Raw genomic sequence first — 21406 nt, forward strand, 5'->3', positions numbered from 1 at the left:
GCTCCTATGACTCATTTTCCTCAGAGCAGTCAGAGTGACCTTTTAAAAATAAAATTAGATCAAGTTCATCTCCTGCTCATATTTCTTTATATCACACTTGAGCTAAATTCTAGACTTCCATCCCTGGCCTCTGAGACTCTACACAGTATGCTGCATTTCAACCCCAAGGACTTTCTATTTTGGGGCATGCTGAGGACAGTGCCTATCAGAGGTCCTCCCTTGCTGTTCCGCCAGCTCTCAAATGACTTCCACCTATACTCTTTCTCTTCAACCTGCGTCACTTCCTCAACACTATTTTCCCTAGTCACCCTAACTCTTCCTCTATCCTCATCACTCTCTCTACACTTGACCCTGCTTCCAGTTTCTTCTCATAGTGTCCATTAATGTCAATGACACTGATACATTTGTTTTTCTATTCTGCCTTGCCTCCCAGGGTGTTATCTCTGTGACAGCAGGAACTTTGTTGATCTTGTTCACTGCAATATTCACAGGGTCTAGTGCTAGTCATGCAGTGGGTTCTCAAAAAGTATCAAATGATGGTTCCATGTAAGTTGTCTTAAAATATGTGTCAATGGCAGACTCCAACTATGTGAGCAAGATTTATTTTTCATCACTCCCTGTATGTCCTTTTCCCTTCACCATCTTCTCTCTCCAAAGTGAGCCAAGGTCAAAGGCATGGATGTTTGTTGGACCATAGTGCTGTGAATGGGGTGAAGCTTTAATGTGGACCCTCCCTTATACTATGGTACTGTGAGTCAGCATTTCCCCAATTTGGGAGTTGTGACCAAATCAATCAAAGTAGGTTAACTCTTCAATCTACATTTAACATGGAATCAGCTGGAAAGATTTTGAAATAGTAATATTTTGGGCATCACCCCATAGCAACTGAAACAGAAGTCCTTGGGCTGGGATCCTGGAATCTGTGTTTTTTAAGGGCTATCCTTTCTGTGGTATCTATTTAGTCACCTTCAGCATGACAGCTACCCAAAAGGCTGACACTTCATGAGGCCCAGAAAATAGGAGCCAACACCTAAGACTCAAACTGAACTTAGTATTGTTAGATATTGAAACCATACTCTACTAAAGAGCTCCTCCACACAGTGATGCATTCTGGACTTTTTCCATTTTAAAGAAAAATACTTCAGAGCTATCAAAAGAAAAGTTGGTGCCATTAATTGAAAAAATACAGATCTGTAACTATTCCTCTAGAAATATACAAATAACAGAACTGAGTGCAAATGGATGATTAAATAAACAATTACAATAAATTGCAGGAACTGCTATCTTGTGGGCATTATAAAATAATGTTACCGAATTAATTTTTACCACCTAGCTCCATCACTCAACGTGTTTTTTTCTCCTTCCTTCATTCTTTCTTCCATTTTCTTTCCTTCTTCCTTCCTTTCTTCTTCCCCTGTTCTTTTATATTTTTTTTAGTCTAAAGGAGTAAGTTCATGGCCATTCAAGAAATTTAATATTCACTTGAGACTCTATTACTTAAGATATTTAAAATTAAGCAATAAATCATTTCAAACTTCTGCCTATTTACTAATTTCTTGCTCTTGAACCAAAGTTGTTAAGTTTGGGTTGTGACAAAAACTCATTCATCTGCTTAGTCATAAGCAACATTTCCAACAGTCGAACATTCTATTTGCAACAAAATAAAATAACAACAAAATTCCAGACTTAATTACCAGATTCAGGGTTAATTTACTTCTACTAATAAATAATGAGTGTCAACAAAGCAGGTAAATGTTATTCATTTGTATCCAATAATCTCATGCTACATAAGCTACTGTCCTGATGGCATTAATATCCACCAAAAGCAAAAACGAGAAAAGTGCACAGGAAATTATACATTTTTTTAATTCAGTGATATTGTTCTTTTTGTTATGAGTATGAAGTGAAAAATAAACTTCTTTAACATTTTTTTTTTCACAAGTCCGGGAAAAAAAACATGAAAACCAGCCTGTTGTTTGAAAGGGTTGTCTGAAGTGAAGATGTGCATAAATGGTATACTGTTATATGAAGTATGTGCTAAAGTAAAGTAAAGGCAGAGACAGCCCTGTCTGTAGTTAGAAGCAAAAAAAAAAAAAAAAAAAAAAAAAAGGAAGACAATTTGAGACATCAATTTCCTATCTGGTCAGGAGAACCCAGTGGAGAAACATAGAGAAACAGGAGATGAATGAATGAATGGCCATTTTGGTAAGAAGAGTCTAATTTACATTCGACTACAAAGAAAAAAGTCAGGTACATTAGCTAAAAAGCCTCAGCATGGGAATACTTCCCACTTGTCTGTCAAGCCTCAAAGCAGGAACAAGGAGAACTGGAATATTCTTAAAGGAGTTTGTGCAAAGATCTTTTTTTTTTTTTTAAGAGAGAGAGAGAATTTTTAAATATTTACTTACTTTTTTGGTGGACACAACATCTTTATTTTATTTTTATGTGGTGCTGAGGATCAAACCCAGCACCCCGCACATGCCAGGCAAGCGCCTTACCGCTTGAGCCACATCCCCAGCCCTGTGCAAAGATCTTAATGCTTTTAAGAGTGATCAAGCAAGCACAGGTACAGCCAGGCAACTATCCAAAACCACATGAAAGTGGCTAAGAAAGATGTTAAGAGGCATCTTTTTCCTTTCACTCTTGCTCTAGATATAGTTCATTCCCTAAAATTCACATTTAAGATCTCATTTGCTTAATGTTTATGCTATTGTTTTATATGCATATACGTCATAGAGAATTATCAATTCCAAAAATAAAACCTAGCTATTTACACATCTCAGATGCACTATTGCATTCCAAGAAATTATACAACACATTGTAGGCAGAATGTCTGGATGCAATAACCTGTCACTTTGGTTTGCAATTTGCCACATACAACTCTAGTTGAAACATGAAATGTTGTATTTTCACTTAATTCAGTTAGCCAAATTTACTTTTTAAGTCTATTCTTTTTGTTTATATGTGTAATACAGGGAATCAAACCTCAGGCCTTATGAATACTAGGCAAATGCTCTACCACTTAATTACATCCTCAGTTCCAGAGAGCCAAATTTAGAGATTTTTTATCTTTATTTCAGGAGCACAGCATTTTCCTTCCTTGACCCTTTCCAGTTTAGCTTGTTTGTATATTTAACATTTTTCCTTTTTAATGAGGGAAAATTAATATTCATAATTAACACATGATAGAATCACCCTATTCCACAAGACCTACTTCAGAAGAAGCATGACTGAATAGTGATTTGGAGAGTCTGAAGAAAGAATGGTGATTTGAGAGAGTCTGCACTAAGAAAAGAAATATATTATAACATCACTGCTGTTGTGCACATCAGCGATCTCTTACTTTTAATATTGTGCTCTGCACTTAGAATTTTTATAAAGAATTATCTGTAACAGACAAGATGAATAGACTTTAGAATAAGGTGGCTCCAAAATAAATGCATGACAGGCGTGAGTGTGGGTCAGTAAACAGAGATTGTGTCAGACCTTGCGCATCCTGACAGTCATCTGCTTCTCAGCTCCAGCTGATTGCTGTCATAGCCTAATGTGCAGTATGACTGGTCTTGAAGGAAAGCTGAAGTTTTAGATTTTATGCAAAGTATCCAGTTTTAAATGTTGGATAAAATTTTTAAATGTATACAACAAGCAAAATAGCTCAATAGCCTGGAGTCTTTGTGTGTGTGTGTGTGTGTGTGTGTGTGTGTGTGTGTATTTCTATAGTTTTTCAAGTATTTCTACAAACATTATTTCAAGTGATCCTCAAATCAGTTGTGAAATGTATATTCCATTGTAGAGAACAGAAAGAGAAATCTTTATTCTATTGTAGAGAAGAGAAAGCAGTGACTCAAGAGATGAGTGACTTAAGCTACAGAGAAAGTAAGAGTTGGTAATGGACCAGAATGCTGGTTATTGAACCTCTAGATCATAGCTTTTCTACTAAACTTCTGTAAAACAAAGAGTAGGATCCACAGCTGTTGACACAGGAATGAGGTGCTGGTCCCAAGTGGAAATTCATGCAAGATGGGAAGACTCATTGGTGAGTGATATGAAGGCAGATGGTGAGAGGGTTTGTTCCCTTTGCTGAACTCACCTCTAGGTGTAATGGGTATTAAGGTATTAACCATCAGTGATAAACAAAGTGGACAATTCTGGTATTCCAGGGTCCAGAAAAAGCAACAAAAGGACTTAGGCAAATACATATCCTGGACCTTTCAGAACCAAATTTTGGAATGTTCAGAAAAAAATTACAGATGTGGCAACGTGTCAGGAGACTCTTGAAATAAATACAGCTCAAAACAAATGACAGCATCACATGCCAAATTTCTATGCTGCCAACACAAATGACTGCAGTAAGTAAAGAAATAATCTACACAGTAAATGGGACTACATAAGGATCCCACAGCTATGAAATTAGAAAATGAATCACAAAGAGCAGCACGAAATTGTAACAAGTATCATAAAGTTTTAGCCATAAAATGGAAAGAAGTTTGTTTAAAATGGAAAATTTTAAATGGCTTCTTGGTGAAATAATGTGCTGAAAGAAAAGAGGAAAATATCTCTCTGTGGCACATAATTTAATTTTAGGAAATAATTAAAACAAAGCAGAATTATTTAAAGCTCCTTTCCTTCCAGTTTCTCCTGCCAAGGGGAATGATCTTCAGACAATATCCAGAAGATTCATCTTCTACATCACATTTATTTAATATCTTGAAATATTGAATTTATGGGAGGAATTGGTGAAAGATCCCTGATCCTCTGTGGGTTAGCTAACATTTCTAGTTTCAGAACACTATGGTCCCAACTACTGCAAGAACTAAAGATATGAATACTAAGAAACAATAAAGGGCTGATTACTCGGGTAACAAAATATTTATTGAGATGGGGAAGTTGGTGAAGCATATAATTATTTGACTAGTGAGAGAAAAGAGAAATCAATAGTTTAATTTGGCCATGCAAAGAAGGATATTTATCATACACTGCAAGAGACATGTCATCTAAGCAGTGAAATACATGTTTGAAGTTGGTGGTAGTGGTAGTCATCAGGGAGAAATCTAGGCTGGGCTGGAGATATAAATGTGAAAGTCATTAACAAATATTCGATAGTCAAACATGATACTCAGTCCATACTTGATACTCATATTTGCTCAGATATGTATCTGAAACCATGTAATTAGATGAGCAAATGCAGATGGGTAAATGAAGCTATGACCTGGGCCCTGTAGGGTTCAGTGACCTAAAAAAGGAGAAGCTTAGAAAAGAGGAAAAAATGGTAGAGCACTGAAATAGGGGCAAAGCAAAAAGATGTTTTGTCATTTTAGAAGAAAAGTGAAGGAAGTATTCAAGAAGGATGCAGTGATCATCCTGGGGAGGGTTCTAGTGAGTTGAAAACTAAAAATTCACCATTGGATTCATCAAGATGAAGATCAATAGAGACCTTGGTAAGTGCCATTTCTGCATTGTCTTTGATGAGATCCCAGCCAGAGTGTGTTAGGAGAAAATGAGATGTAGAAAAGTTGAGACAGTCACTGTAGGAAACTCTTTTAGAAGTTATACCATGAATAGAGGCTAAAGTAGAGCAATATTTAAAAACAGAAGCAAAGCAGGATAGTTTAAGTGGTGATGTTAAGACATAGTTGCTGAAGGGAATGATCTATCAAAGAGGCAGAAATTGATATGAAATATAAATGATGATTTGGGGATTACAGTCTTTGAAAAGATGATAGGAAATATGGCTGTTCCTAAAAAGGAGCAGGAACATGTCTCTCCCATAACTCAACACAAAGCATGGAAAAGAGCCAAGGATACAGTAGTTCTTTTGGAACTGGGGTGGGGCAAGTGAAAGATATGTTGTTTTCTAAGTTATCCATGAAAGATGTAATGAGATCAGTAGATGGTGAGGGAGATTTGGAGAAAGAGGAGAGTCTATAGTTGTCTTTCAGGGTATAAAAATGACTTCCCTGAAGAAGTATATTGGAAGTATCCATTATGTTGGATGCTCATTTGAGATTCATGATTGTGCACTTGACATGAGCTCAGCTAGCAATCAGGTATACAGTGTTCTCTATCAGTGGTTAGCTGTGCAGGTGCATGGTACATGAACAGGGAATGGCAATATTGGAAGAAAGTAAGCCTGAGCCAAGGGATCTCCAATTCAAGAATCATGCTTTGCTCATAATTAAACTCTTCAAAATTTAATTTGTCTAATTTTTTTTTCTCTTATCAAAACAATTCTAGAAGCCAACTACAGGCTATATCCTAGACCCAGAAATTTTGAACTGGATAAGGGAGGATGACAGAGAATACCACCATAAAGACATAGAAAAGGGGATCACAGGGCCAGGTCGAAGTCTCCTAGGGATTTTTTAAAACACATGCTGTTACAATCCAGTGATGTTAAAAACCAACACTCAAGGAGAATATGGAGAATTTCTGTTTTAGTGGACATTATTACTAATGGAAGTAGATCAATTCCTCCAAGTAGATAAAATGCAAAGACAAATTGTGAATTATTAGTACAGTTCATAAACACCTAGAAATTTAAAAAGTAATCATGAACATACACGTGCACAATATGGCCTTAGTAAAATAGAAACTGACCAAACCTCTCATTTCCTTTTCTGACTGTATTAATAGACTGTTAAATCAGGAAGGTGAGTAAACAAGGATGAGGATTTTTTTTCTTTTTTCTGAGAATAAGAGAAGGAGCTGTGGTCAAATTATCAAGCAAGTTTAAGGGTCCAACTAATGTTGAAAGTTAAGCATGTCTCTAATATGTATGTTTTTGGTAATGTTCTTCTAAGTCTGTAGAGCATGAATGTCAGGTCAAAAAATGTGCTTTTCATGTTGGCTGTCTGCCTTCTGTGCCTGGGAGAAAGATGCAGGGGGAAAAAACATCGAAGGTGCTGGTAAAGGATTAAAGTAATGATCTAGTGAATGGAATCTGGTTGACTAGAAAAAGAAAGGAGATGAGAAGGAGACTGATGAACTGAGATGGGAAGAAAAGCAGACAAGCATCCCTGAATCTTATTGAATTGAAGAGCTGGTATGGTAGAAATCAAGACATGGATGATCACAGTTTTTCATAAAAGCTTCCTGTAAAGGAATTTGATATTTCTGATCATTACTAGTTGTGGGCCCACCCAAGAAGTTCACCCTTCAGTCTTTCAGAGATAAAAGAAGACAGACAAAATGTTTATTAAATTACCCTCTGAAAGTCAAAGCCTTTCTTCCTTAGAACTTTTAAAGCTGAATTGGTATTGAAACATATGGGACATGATCTGGTCAACTTAGTATCTCATGCTTTTAATTTTCATTTGGTATTTTTAAATACCTCTCCATGAAAGAGCAAACCAAATTGTCTTTTTTTTTCCCTCACCAATATAATTAAAAGAGACAGGCTGAAAAAGACCTACAGATGGGTCATGCTGGGCCTTGCCAAAGCATGAGATCTGGATATGAAGTAAATCTCATTAACTGCCACAATTGATGGCCTCAGCAGAGAGTAAGGCTTATAATTAAAAGTTCTGAAGTGCTTACAATGCCACTGCAGAGATTATAAAATAGAATTGGGTTTATTAGTACACATTCGAGCAGAGGGTTTTTTTGAAGTTGGGCTATTTCTAACTTCACATGGATAGGCAGGCCCCTCTTGATAGTTCCATTATGTTTAGTGTTCCATGAAATGTCATCAGTGCCTTTGATATTCTATCCATTTCCTTAATTATAAACACATATTTTTTCTCTATTGCAAGGTTCCTTCTTAACTTCACAGAACTTCCAGTGGAAGAGAAAATTTGGATACCACACTTGGAAATAACAAAAGTGGCATACGAACTTAGATTAACTAGCATTAGTTAATTAACTAATACTGTTCCCTTAAAGAACTGTTAGATTCATTCAGATAATTACCTTTTGATGAATGGGCTTTTACTAGTATAACTCCATGCTTTCTATGGAGATACAAATCAGAACTGGAAAAGACATCTGCAAACATCTGGCTGGCCCCTTTCAAAGCAATAACACTGCAGTTTATTTCTTGACACACTGTGCAGACTCTTCCAGTCATTCTGAGTCATATATTAAAAGTTTTCAAGAGAACTTACTGGTTTGATATTTATATATTATTTCCCCCCCCAAAAAAATCAATTAACTGTATAGATACATTTTCATTTCTAATCACTTATCTGATTCTTTGTTTAAATATTGTTGCTCACAAGGTTAGTACCTCAAGAAACGAAGCAAATATCTATTTCTGTAATCCCCATGAAAGAGCTAAATGTATGTTCTGGGTCTCTGTCCTCTAGAAACAGAAGTACCAATAGGTGAGCAGCTTCAAATTATAATGGTTATTGCAATATTTTTTTCAAGCAATGGCAAACTGACACTAACCCAAATGTCCATCAACTGGTGAATAATGGACAAAGTTATGGTAAATCAATAGTACAGAATATCCAGTTAGCTTAAAAAAAAATGAGTGGAACTATGTCAATCTACCTGGAGGTGTGCCCATGATATATTGCCAAATGAGAAAAGCAACTAAAGTATAGCGTATAATTTCAAATTGTAAAAATAAGCAGTGACACCCTGTGCACAATGCATGAGTTTATAGTTGTGGAGGAACATTCATGAAACTGTAATGGGGTATCTCCGGGATGATGAGGAGGTCAAGGAGAGACAGTGTGGGAAGAGATAAATAGTGCTAGCAAAATACAAAAATAGTCATGCCACAATGCTAAGGGAAAATGCAGAATGTTTTTAGCAATTTTTTTTTTAAAAAAAGAAAAGTTCACCTTCATCACTGGTTGATGTCAGGCCTGATTCTTAAGACCTTACAAAGACATCTCACTTCGTGGCCACATCAACCCTGTGAGGTGGGGACTGTAAAGTTCTCCATTTCACTGAAGAGGCGATAGTGGCCCAGAGAAGATAATGAATTATCTCATGGTTATGCAATAAGTGACAAAGCTTAGCAAAAATAATATTAGACCAATAGACAAAGGAAAAAAAAGTTGTAAAATTGCCTTTTTTATTTCCTAGAATAAACCACACCAAGTAAAAATGATCAATTAGGTGCAGAACTGTGGATTATTTTTCTCTTCCATCTTTGCTATTATTTAACATTATTTTGAAACAAAGTAAAGTTATTTAAAATAAATAGAACAGGGCTGGGGTTGTGGCTCAGTAGTAGAGAGCTCGCCTAGCATGTGTGAGGCCCTGGGTTCGATCCTCAGAACCACATACAAATAAAACAGAGATATAAAAAATAAATAAACAGAATAAAATGGGTGGTTTGGGTGATTTAGTAGTTTTTAAAACCTGTTCTTGAGTTCTTTGACACTCCTCACTCCCTTTGAATTTGGTGGGGCTTGGGATAATTCTAACAAAACACATAGCAATACTAATGTTATGTGTCTAAAAAAAAAAAAAAAAAAAAAGGAAGCTGAGTTTTAAAAGGTGACACAGCTCTTCCTGGCTCACTTTTTGGGAAGCTGGCTCTGGAGGATGCCAGTCACCATGATGTGAGCCCATATGGAGAAGAACTGAGGTCCTGGTCAGACAGTTTCCACTGCCAGACTTCAGAAGTTCAGCCTTGGCCTTAGAACCTTCCAGCTGAGGCCCCGGATGTTGCTGAAAAGTGACAAATTGCACCCACTATTTTCTGCCTGAATATCTGACCCCGAGAATCTTCTGTGAGCAAAATAAATGTTTGGGTGATTGTTGTTGTTGTCATTATTTTGTCTTTTGTTTAGGGTTTTGGAATTTTTTTTTTTTCTGCTTCTAAATTACACAGCAACAGATAGCTGGAACAGATGGGGACCTTTTTCAGTGATGTTTGTCAGGTTGAGGGAGGCTTCCCTTTGGTTCTAGTCTTGTCCCTATAGAGATACAGTGATAGCTAACTTCATGAATCAATTTGGCTGGACCTGGTGCCTCAATATTTGGTCAAATATTATTCTGGATGTTTCTGTGAAGGTGTTTTTGAGTGAGATTAGTGTTTAAAATAGTAGGCTTTGAGTAAAGTAGATTACCTTCTATGATATGGGTGGGCCATATCATTAATCAACTGGAGACTTTAAGAGAACAAACACTGATCACCCCTAAGCAAGAAAGAATTCGCCAGCAGCCAACTGCCCCTAGATATCTGTTACAACTCTTACCTGCGTCTCCAGCCTGTTCTCAATCACATTATGGATTCACCTAGTCCCCACAATTACATGAGCCAATTCCTTAATATCAGCCATTCTCTTTCTCCATCTCTTCCTCCCTCTCTCTGTCTCCCCTCCCACCCACTCCCTCACTCCCTCTCTCCCTCCCTCTCCCCCCCCCTAACTTTCTCTCTCCCCCTCCCAATTTTCTCTCTACACACACACACACACACACACACACACACACACACACACACAGAGAGAGAGAGAGAGAGAGAGAGAGAGAGAGAGAGACCTTCATATCTTCAGGTATCACCTTGGTGAACTTAACTTGGAAAATATCTGGAAAAAATTATCTGTATTGAATGTGTCTAGATGTTTTTTTCTTGTCATTGTTCCCCAAACAATTCATGTCATATTTTGGATGTGAGATGTCCCCCCAAGGCTCATATGTGACAATGCAAGAAAGTTTAGAGGAGATATGATTGGCTTAATCCAATCAGTGAATCAGTCCCCTGATGGGATTAATTGGGTGATAACTAAAGGCAGGTAGGGTGTGGCTGGAGGAGGGGGGTTATTGAGGGCGTGCCTTTGGGGTATGTATTTTGTATCTCTCAGTGGAGTCTCTCTCTCTGCTTCCGGATCATTATGTGATCCACTTCCCTCTACCACACTCTTCTGCCAGGACGTTCTGCCTCACCTTGAGACGAGAGGAATGGAACATGCTGTATATGGATTGAGACCTCTGAAACCTTGAGCCCCCAAATTAACTTTTTGTCCTCTACAATTGTTTTAGTCAGATCTTTTAGTCACAGCAGCAAAAAAAAAAAAAAAAAAAGCTGACTGTAACAACTCAGTATAGCAACAATTTGCAAAGCATTTAGATTATAATTAGTTGTTACAAAAATGATCAGACCCAGGCAGAGTAAAAATAAAATAAAATAAAACAAAAGTGTAGCTTACCCCTCTAAACAGTGGGCAACTGTCAGAACCCACTTCCTGGCAATGAGAACACAGCCACAGATGTGTCCACTGGGTTCACTCTGCAGGGAGCACTGCCACGGCCACCTTCCAGGGCGACTCGTCCGACCCCCAAGGATCCTCTTGTTCAAGCGGGCAGCAGGCCGGCGCCCACAGTCTACCAAAGAGCAGAAGACAGTTTGTGACTCTAAACCCAGACAAATCTTAGGTCTTCAGTGTCACATGCAAGTGGTCATTTTTCCCTTGAACCAACTGAGGTAAACTAAATTCATATGCTACTGCTGGGCCTCGAATTCACTCACCTTGTTTAGTACAGAGAAGGGAGATCTTCCTCCTGCTTGGACAAGACTGCCTACATTTGGGAACACAAAATGGTATGATATTAAGTCACATACTTATTATTCACTCCAAACGTTTTACCAGGGAAAGACAAGATTTGAGCAATAAATCTCTTTAGTGTAGGAATTCTCAAGGCAGAGAAGGCTGGACATCAACTTGAGGGAAGGGGTATGAGGAGATTGTGTATTTTATTCACTTCAGTTTGTTCCTATTTTCATAATATGATTTCACCTCCTGGAAAGAGAAACTACTGGAAAAAGTTTCCCACATGATCTTGACTGTACCATGCACAATGTTGATTTTAACCATGTTTCCTAATGTAGGTAAGGGGCAGGGAGAATAAGACTGATTGCCCAGAATCTGTGTGGAGGGAGGGGCAAGTCAGATGTTTATAGTTATGGAGAGGATATGTTCTCCCCAAAAGTTGAGTCTGAGAGGAATAAAATATTACTTCAAAATTTAAAGAACAGATAAAGGAACAGAATATTTAGACTGGAAAACATCTTAAGATTGTCAAAGTTAAATATTTTTTTTTAGTTCTTTTTAGTTATACATGACAGTAGAATCCATTTTGATAAAATTATACAAGCATGGAATATATCTTATTCTGATTCTTGTGGGTGTACACAATGGTGAGATTCACTTAGGTATTTTCACATATATATATATACATAGGAAAATTACGTCACATTCATTCTACTGTCTTTCCTATTTCTATCCCTCCTCCCTTCCCTTCATTCCCCTTTGTCTAATCTATTGAATTTATATTCTTCCTCTCCCTGCCCCCTTTATCATGGTTTACCTTCTACATACCAGTGAAAATAGTCAACCCTTGGTTTGGGGGGATTCATTTATTATTAAATTTTGGATACATGAAGAATTGCCATGAGAAATGGAAATTTATTCCGTATAACTCCACATGGCATGATCAGAACCCGTGAGTAGAACTGATAGGATATGTGAGTTCAGGAAGGGAGAAGAACTTTCTAAAAATCCCATTTAAACTTTAAAGGCAAAAACATGGACTGTGTTTCAAAATCTCTCAATGTGGTGCACAGAAGAATTCAGTCTCGGGTAGGTAAAATTTTGATCACCAAGTTCTCTTTCCACTATGAAACATTTATTCACAATGTAAATTAAAAATAAAATACAGATACTTTAAGATTCCCCCAAACTGTGATGTGCTAGGAATCTTAGATTCCCACATTAAACAAAGATTCATTCTTATTTTGTCATTTCCACATTCACTTTCAAGATTTCCTGTATTTTTCATGTTTTGCTAAATTTACATGGGGGGCATATGTAATTATTGATAATTATATAATATAGGAAACATTTGTTTTCTACCTTCCAACAATCTAAAATTCTCTCTCCTTGTTCTCCACCTTTATATCCTTAATTTGTAGTACTCCCTAATATCTGAAATTATTTATGTGCACCATCTTACAATCACTCCATCCACCCAAATTACACATGTTCCTTGAGATCAGAGTCTTGTATTCTGTCATTCACTTCCACATCCCCTTAAAGCCTAGAACTGAACCCAGTGTAGAAGAGATACTCAATAATTAGCTGTTATTTTTTAGATTAAAAATTTATAGCTTTTAGATATAGGAAAAGTTATCAAAGAATCTCCATTTTAACTCCTTACAGCAACTGTGGTTATATAAGATACCACATTTAGTAAGCCAGAACTAATTATGTCCACAAACTCCCAATTTAGTACAAGTTATTTATTTATTCATTTATTTGACCTAAAAGGCCTTTTCTGGAATTCTGAGTCTACAGAAATACCACTCTCTTGAAAGATTCAGGTCATTGTTTTGGAGAAAATGCTTCATTTGACAAATATTCAAAAATATGGGTTACAGAATTTGGTTTGTGTAGAAAATATTAGGTTATGCTAAGGGGAAATAGGCTTTGTTTTCTTTTCTGAAATTTTAAGAGAAGTGATTTCCCTAGCACTTATTATAAGCTTTGGAGCCAGAAAAACAATTTAAATTCAGAAACTATCACTATCTGTGGGCTGTGAGCTTTCACAAGTTATGTGAACATTCTAAACCCCAGTTTCCTCATTTGTTAAAATTGGAAAATTATCACTTGTTGATAAATCTCGTGTGAGGATTAAATGAGAAATGTATGTAAGACTACCTAGAAGAATACCTATAATGTAAGAGAAAATTTCCTCAATTTATCTTCCTCTACATCCCACCCATAGACAAGGGAGATAGTTCTCTTTATAAGATGTCATTATTTCTGGTATGAGAGAGAGACTTAAGTGCATTTTCAAGGCTCCATGATTAAAACTTCATTTTATGTCTATTCTTTTCTCAGACTCTCCAGGTTTTTAGCTAATATTACTTCAATTTTCTCTGCTGATTAATTTCATGTGGCATTAGTAGGGAATGCAGACATGACAGTTTATTTTCAATAGGATATGAAAACAACTCTAAGTTTAGAACTCAAGTTCCCTATTTTCACAATGATAGTTTCTATCATTGGGATTTAAAAAAAGATGTAATTAGCCCAAAATAAAAAATAAATCTATGTCTAGAAAGAAGAAATAAAATCAAATGATGTTGAAATGTAAAGGCTAATAGCCATTCTATGAAGACTCTTTATTGATGTGACAAATTTGGATTATCTGAAATTAAAAATGGAAAGAGGCCCTGATGATAAACTATTACTCCATAATCTGACCACACATACCTCTTATGAAAGAGCTCTCACCTGTGGACCAGCAGTTCATGCAAAGTGGTTCCATTGAGGCTCGTCCAGTTGGACTGTACCATCAGCCACTGCTGGTCTTGTTCCTGTTCTTGTATCAATTCAGTCACAGATGGTTCTCTGGTATAGAGAAAATTCCAGATAAATATCCAAAGTACAGTGATTTTTTAAACATGTATTACTGATAATTTGCACTTCTTTTTCGTAAAGAAGCATTACTTGTAAATCAATATTTTAAGAGGAGAATTTGGATTAAGAGAGATTTGGCATGGAACATGATTAGCTAGTAGGGAAGTTACGAAAAATATTCTAGAGGTAATAAAAAATCCATACTATTACAGCTATTTTAATCATTCTCTCTGTTGACATGCATTTGAACATCATGAGGTGTTAGAATTCTAATTATACATGTAAAACTTTCAACATCTAAAAAATAAGAGTCACTAAGCAGGAATAAAAATAAAATAAAATTTTTCTAGCTGGTTTGATTCTTCTCCTCTTTTCTTGCCCATTAAAATCCTGCAATATAGCTATACCACAATATAAAATAAATAACAGACAATGGCCATTTGTTATCTATTTAGGAAGAACAAAAATTGTAAGTGGCATTTTTTCAACATATTGCAAAATTTTTATGCACTAAAGTTTATTAAGGATTCTGGAAAGTAAAGATGGGTATAAGACAATATTATTTTACTCTGCCTGCATTCTTATTCACTCTCCACCAAGACTTTCTTTGGATGTTATTCCATCACTCAAATAAATCTGGTTATACTGTATTAAAATTTTAAAAATCTTAGATATCAGAACTATTTAGTTTTTATATAAAATACCCTATTCTTCTTAAAAGATTTTTCTCTTAGGCAATTTATATTTAGAGAAAGGCTTCTGACCTGGCGTGGTAGCACATGCCTATAATCCCAGCAGCTTGAGAAACTGAGGCAGTGGGATCACAAGTTTGAGGTCAGCCTCAGAAATGTAGTGAGGCCCTGTCTCAAAATTAAAAAATAAAAAAGAGCTGGGGATGTAGCTCAGTGGTTTAGTGCTCCCAGATTAAATCCCAGGTTAAAAAAAAGGCTTCTGAATTTTTAATTTAAATAAAAAATAGTCACCTAATGCTATCAAAGGTAGCAACCATAGAGAACAGTACATCTAGTGAATTCAAATCAGGTAGCCTCTACTTTTCCGTTCAAAAAGAAAGGGAGCTCCTTTAATGAAAATTGGAGGTGAAAGGACAGGGTTCCATGACAATGCATAAAGTGATGTACATGTGGAATGACTGGTAGAAGTGTTCAGAGAAATAAATCAAAGGTAATCTAGAGCAATGTCAAGCATCACAGAAGGTCCAGATGAAAATGGAAATGCTGAAGTTCCACTAGCACCAAATTCACATGCTTAGTGACTTTCCTTAGTTTTTTTTTTTTTAACAATTAGTTTTTTTTTTCAAAGTAGGGGTGTAGAGTAAGGGAAAAAGAATTAGATGCAGTGGCATTGGGAGAAAAATGATTATTTCACCTGATGTTAATTATTTCTTAAAATACTGTAATAACTTAATAGAATAATGAAAGGAAAAAAACCTCCCCCAAACTGTGTTATCTTTAAAAAGATAAGGAAATCCCTCTAAAGAAAACACTTGATGGTAGGATAAGAGCCCTGTGTTGATGCAGAATCAATCAGAGGCAAAATAATTAGGTTATGATGGCTGTAACATTATCAGTCCATCCTAATTTAAAAGGACTACTGTGTTGGGTGGTAACTCTGGGCTGGCTGGTGAGGTATGGCTGGAGGAGGTAGATTGCTAAGGGCATACCATTGGGGATTGTGCCTTGTCCCCCTGTCTCCCCCATCTCTGTTTCAATTGCTGCTATGAATGGAGCTGCGTGCCTCCACCAAGCCCTTCTACCATGATATGCTGCCACACCTTGGACCCAGAGCAATGAACTTGGCTAACCATGGACTAAATTTCTAAAACCATCAGCCAAAATAATTTTCCTTCCTCTAAGTTGTTCTTGGCAGGTATTTTGGCCATAGTGATAAAAAGCTGGCTAACACAACAACCTTTTTTATGTATTTTTTGTCTTTTTGATAATTATCATTGGTACAGGTGTGATGTGATATCTCATTATAATTTTAATTGCATTTCCCTGATGGTTAGTGAAATTGAGTAGCTTTTCTTATAACTGTTAGTCATTTCTATATTTTCTTTTGAGAAATATCTATTCAGATCCTACATGTGCATTGATAGTAGATTGGTTAATGAATACTATGGAGTTTCAAAAGAACATAGCAGGAGGGCCATGCAGTGTTCATAGTGTAAGGAGTGTTACTCTGGCACCAGACCATAGGTATACAATTGTCAGCTCTGCCATTTGCTTACTGGGTGATCATGGGCAAGTTACTTATTCTGTTATTGCTTCAATATTTTTTCATCTCCAAAATGGGGAGTAATAATAAAGCCACAGAGTTGTTGAGAAGATTAAATAAGAAAAAAAAAGTCTGTCTTTTAGTAAGCAGGTCAACGACACATAGAACAATGTGAAAAAAACTTTAAAAAAATAGGGTTATATATGCAGGAATTATAGAAAAAGTTTGGCGAGGATGCCCAAATGCTATTTACACATCTGAAAATAGGAGGAATGCAGTTTTTCATTACATAATTTGTGCTATTTTTCTATGTATTCTCAAATATTGTATAATTTTGAAAATTATTAATAAAAAATACTCAGACCTCTAATGAGGAACTCAGACTATATAAAGAACTCAAACATTCAATCACAAAAAAATCAAATCACCTGATTAAAAAAAATGAAGTTGCCTCAAAATTGCTTCTGAGGATCTGTGTGGTCAAGAGACACATAAAAATGTATAATTTTCCCCTCACTGAAATGAGAGGATGCAATTTATCCAGAATTCTGAAACATCCTAAAATTATAAAAGGAATTAACTATTTTGATACTGAGGAAAGCAATTAGATCACTTGACAATTAAAATTATTCTTGCTCTACTCTCCTCAGGTCACCTGGTGTTTAATAATATCCCATGCTTGTGTTATAGTTAAGCTGACTTACTTTTAAAATGTGGATCACCAGAAATCTCCCAAGTCAAGCACTCCTTTCCCTTCAACATCAAGAGTGCATGACATGTGACACATCAATTGAAGGACAAGTTCTGTTCTTTTGTGTATATTGCTGGGAAAACCCTCAGTATTCAACTTAGCACTTGGCAGTGGTCTTGAAATACAAAAGCCTTATACAGTGGACAAGATAAGTTATTTGTAATTCTAAATACTCTTTTCAGAACTTAGAACATTTTCAGTAAACATCTAGTATCTTGTTTCCAAAGTTGTGTCTCTGAATTCTGCCATTTTATTATCCCTATTTGATTCCTATAGACTAGATAGATACATTAATATTGAAGGCTAATGAGTTACTTTCAAATAAAAGAATAAGCTAGAAATTTTGACCAGAAAAAAAAGGCAATAGTAGGTTTTAGACAGAACATGAATGAGCACTACTATTGAATCATTTGTCTGGTTAGACAGCTTAGTTCATGCTTAATGTGGCAAAACTCACATCAATAGAGATGTTTAAAGCAGATCATAAAGACTGTATTTTTCTAGTAGTTTTGTAGTTTTAAGAATACACTACTATTGCAATCTTAATTGAAAATCACAATTTTCTTCTTTTATAATCCATTTGTCTGCCTCATAGGTGGTGTCTAATAATTACACTAGGCAAAAATCTATAAATATGTGACAAAAACTATTTAAAGCAAAGAGAAGGTAGTCATTGAATTATAATATTAAGTCATGGTGTTCACATTTCATATCACAAATTAATGAAATTAAGTACTTAATTCATTTCCAATGTAAAAATTACAAAATTATAACATGAAGTAAAATACAAATTTATAAAATATAGTTATAAATCTATATTATCATTCTAATATAAATTAGAAAATTAAATTAACTATTTAAAGCAACATTTTGTTAAAGTGTAAAATATTAATTAATCTTAAACATTTTAAATTAAAATATCACTTGATTATAAAATTCAGTCATACAAGTAAACTGAGCAAATGGTATCAAGTGATAGTTTTTAAATAAATATATTCTCCTTTCTTTTGGCTATTTCATTTTTGAAAAGTTCCCTTTATTTTTGATGACTCAGAATAGACATTTTGGAACAATTGCTTCTATTATTTTTTAGAAACAGGGACTCAATATTTTATTGACAGCAACTTGGATTTGATTTCAAAGAAAATGCTTCTTATCTATCTTCCCTTAGTTTGATTCATAATGTAAAGTTTGAGATCACAAGTTTCATTTTCAATATGCCAGTTTTATTACACTTGTTCAGGAAGACTACAAACCAGAGTAGAATTTATTTTTCTAATAGAAACTTTCCAACAATTTCCTCATTATTCCTCTTCTTTGAATGATAAAAGCATAGAAAATGCTTTCTAAAAATATATACACCTATTTGATTCAAAATTTTAAAACAACATATGGCTCTAGGTTCATTATAAGATAAATACTCAAACTTTAGGGTTTTTAAAATGAACATTTCATATCCATAAGAGCACTGGAATATGCGTGTCAAAAAGTAGAAATGTTGCCAGGTGTGGTGGCACCTGCATGTAATCCCAGGGGCTTGGAAGGCTGAGGCAGGAGAATATCGAGTTCAAAGCCAGCCTCAGCAACTTAGTGAGACCCTAAGCAATTCAGCAAGACCCTGTCTCTAAATAAAATATAAAAATTGACAGGGGATGTGGCTCAGTAGTTAAATGCCTCTGAGTTAAATCTCTGGTACCATTAAAAAAAAAAAAAATATATATATATATATATATATATATATATATATATATATATATATATAGTATATTATATATTTACAATATGTATTGTAAATATATAATATATATTTGTGTTTGGCCTTTGGAAAGACTGATGCCAGGGGACCAAGTATCTTCAGGACTCTCCATCTCTCATCTTCACTTCCTTCTGAAGCAAGGAAGGAGGGAAGATAACACAGTGGTTTTATTGTCTCCCAGTGACTTTTCTGTAAACCAAGGGGCTGGCTGTCTTCAGAAACAAACTCACATCCATTCATCTCTGTGACCAAAAAGGAAATAAGTCCTCTCTTCTAGGTTTAACACACCTTGTTGAAGAGCCTTAATGTGCCCCAAACAATCACTGTGACGTTGAAGTGTGGCACTTTGGTTCTGCTTGGATTAGAACCATATCCCTCAACCAATCACTGATACCAAGAAGAAAGAAGGTCATATACAAGAATGGCCACTGCCATTTGGATTCTATGGATAAAATGGGAAATGAAGCAAGTACCCAATTGCAGGAGTTTTAAAGACAACACAAAGACAGGAGATTGGAAAGTAAGTCATCACCAGGAGTCTCCTGGTAAAGTCCCAAAAGAAGGTGCTGCCTTAAGGACTTCCAACAGAAAGAGCTTAACCCCTCGTTGGTTGAATTCTGGCAGATCACTCAAGCTGTCAGTCATGTTCTGATTTACCCAGAACCCATTCACATCCATGTCCAACCAAAGCTGTGTTCATTGTGATGCCCAGGGAATCTGATATCCTCAGACACCTCATGGAGAGCAGATGAAAGCTACTTTTATAAGTTCTGATGGAAATAAATTTTTAGGATGACTTTATTTTACAACAAACTGGAATTTAAGAGAGTGAAAGAAATATGATTAATTCAGTGTCTTTCTAGTTACATCCTAGTTAATAATGGTGAATTTCTCTATACCACTGAGAAGTTTTCATTGAATTTCACAAATTATCCATTAACTCTACTGACACAGTTTGAGATTCAGTTTGCTGACATTCAAATCTTCAGCATATTTTTGCTATCAGTGACCATAAGGAAATGCTCTCAAGATACCTGGCAGGCATACCTTAGTTCTGTTGATTAAAAGCCTGATAACCAGTTGTTAAACACTTAAAAACATTCCATTTCCTGTACTGTGAGGCACTTTTTCAGGAAAATTCTTCTTCTCCTTTACCCCCAAATAAAATGTTCCAGAAAACACTAAACCCACACATTGGAATGTATGATATCTTTTCTCACCAAGGCAGTCATTTAAACCACCAGCCTCTTGGAAATGTTTAGGAAATTAATTGCCTGTGCACAAGAAATATATCTGCCATAAAGACTCCAAAGCTGCTGTGTGAAATAAATTAGCACTTCATGGTTTTGCTCCAGGTGATTTCTACTTACAATATGCCAAGCACCTACTCATTACTATAACTGAAAAACACTTGGATTGTGATCCTGCATAATGAATTTTCCCAATCTCCTCCTTCTAACTGCTATTTACTTAGAAATCCTACTATAATAAGATCATAAATTGATACTATGACTTGCCAGGAAACTTCAGTGTAAAACAATGCTAAAAGGCATTTTCATTTAAAAGTAAGCACATCAATCTCATCATGCTTTCTTGGTGCCTGGGAGGATCTACTTGTAGTATACAAGAGGCCCCTTGTCCTTGTTTGAATTTGTATTCTGGCTCTTATTTTCTCTTCTCTGACTTAGCAGAGTTCCTTGACATCACTATGCCACAGTTTCCTCATATATAAAGTAGAAATAACAATTTTATTTATCTTACTAAAGTACAATATGGATAAATCAAAACCATGCAGATCAAGTCCCTGGAACAGTCTATCACACAATAAAAAGACGGTTCATTAGTATTTTGTATAACCTATTCTAGGAAATAAGATAAAGAACAAAAATGTCATAGAGAATTACAGAAATAAGATGAAAATTGTATAGTATCAATATTTAAGTACAATGGAAAATTTAGGGGAAAATCAGATCAAGAAAAAAGAGAAAGTCTTCTTAGAAACCCCGGGGCATGGATGAAGTCCTGGAAGATTAGAGAGAGAGTAGAGAAAATGTTGCACATATGGACACAGAGACAGAGATGAGAGGAAAACGTGCCCAAGGAATTAGGATAAAAGCCAAATTGGTTTAGAGCCTGAAGGACCACATGAAGGGATTCGGAGTTGAAGACAGATGAAATAGTACATGGTGGGTTCACCAGTTGGACATCCTCCAAACTTAGCTGGTTAAAAAGAGAACATGGAATGAAAAAAGAGACATTGACAGAAAATAATTTATTTAACTTAATGCTTTATTATGAATGAATCCATGGAATACTGAGTGTTTCCAGGGAAATGGAGGTACC

General features: G+C 35.7%; 1 protein-coding gene across 1 annotated transcript in view; it reads right to left on the reverse strand.

The window, feature by feature from the left end:
- CORIN (corin, serine peptidase) overlaps positions 1-21406 on the reverse strand; it is a gene marked incomplete at its 3' end in the record, with an annotated part of 279389 nt that overhangs the window by 9663 nt on the left and 248320 nt on the right. The window contains 3 exon segments of the mRNA XM_081304554.1: positions 11109-11283; positions 11429-11478; positions 14196-14312. Of these exon segments, the coding sequence (XP_081160680.1) occupies positions 11109-11283; positions 11429-11478; positions 14196-14312 (342 nt within the window).

Source organism: Spermophilus citellus (assembly GCF_964194105.1).
Source record: "Spermophilus citellus genome assembly, chromosome: 8".
NCBI lineage: Eukaryota > Metazoa > Chordata > Mammalia > Rodentia > Sciuridae > Spermophilus > Spermophilus citellus.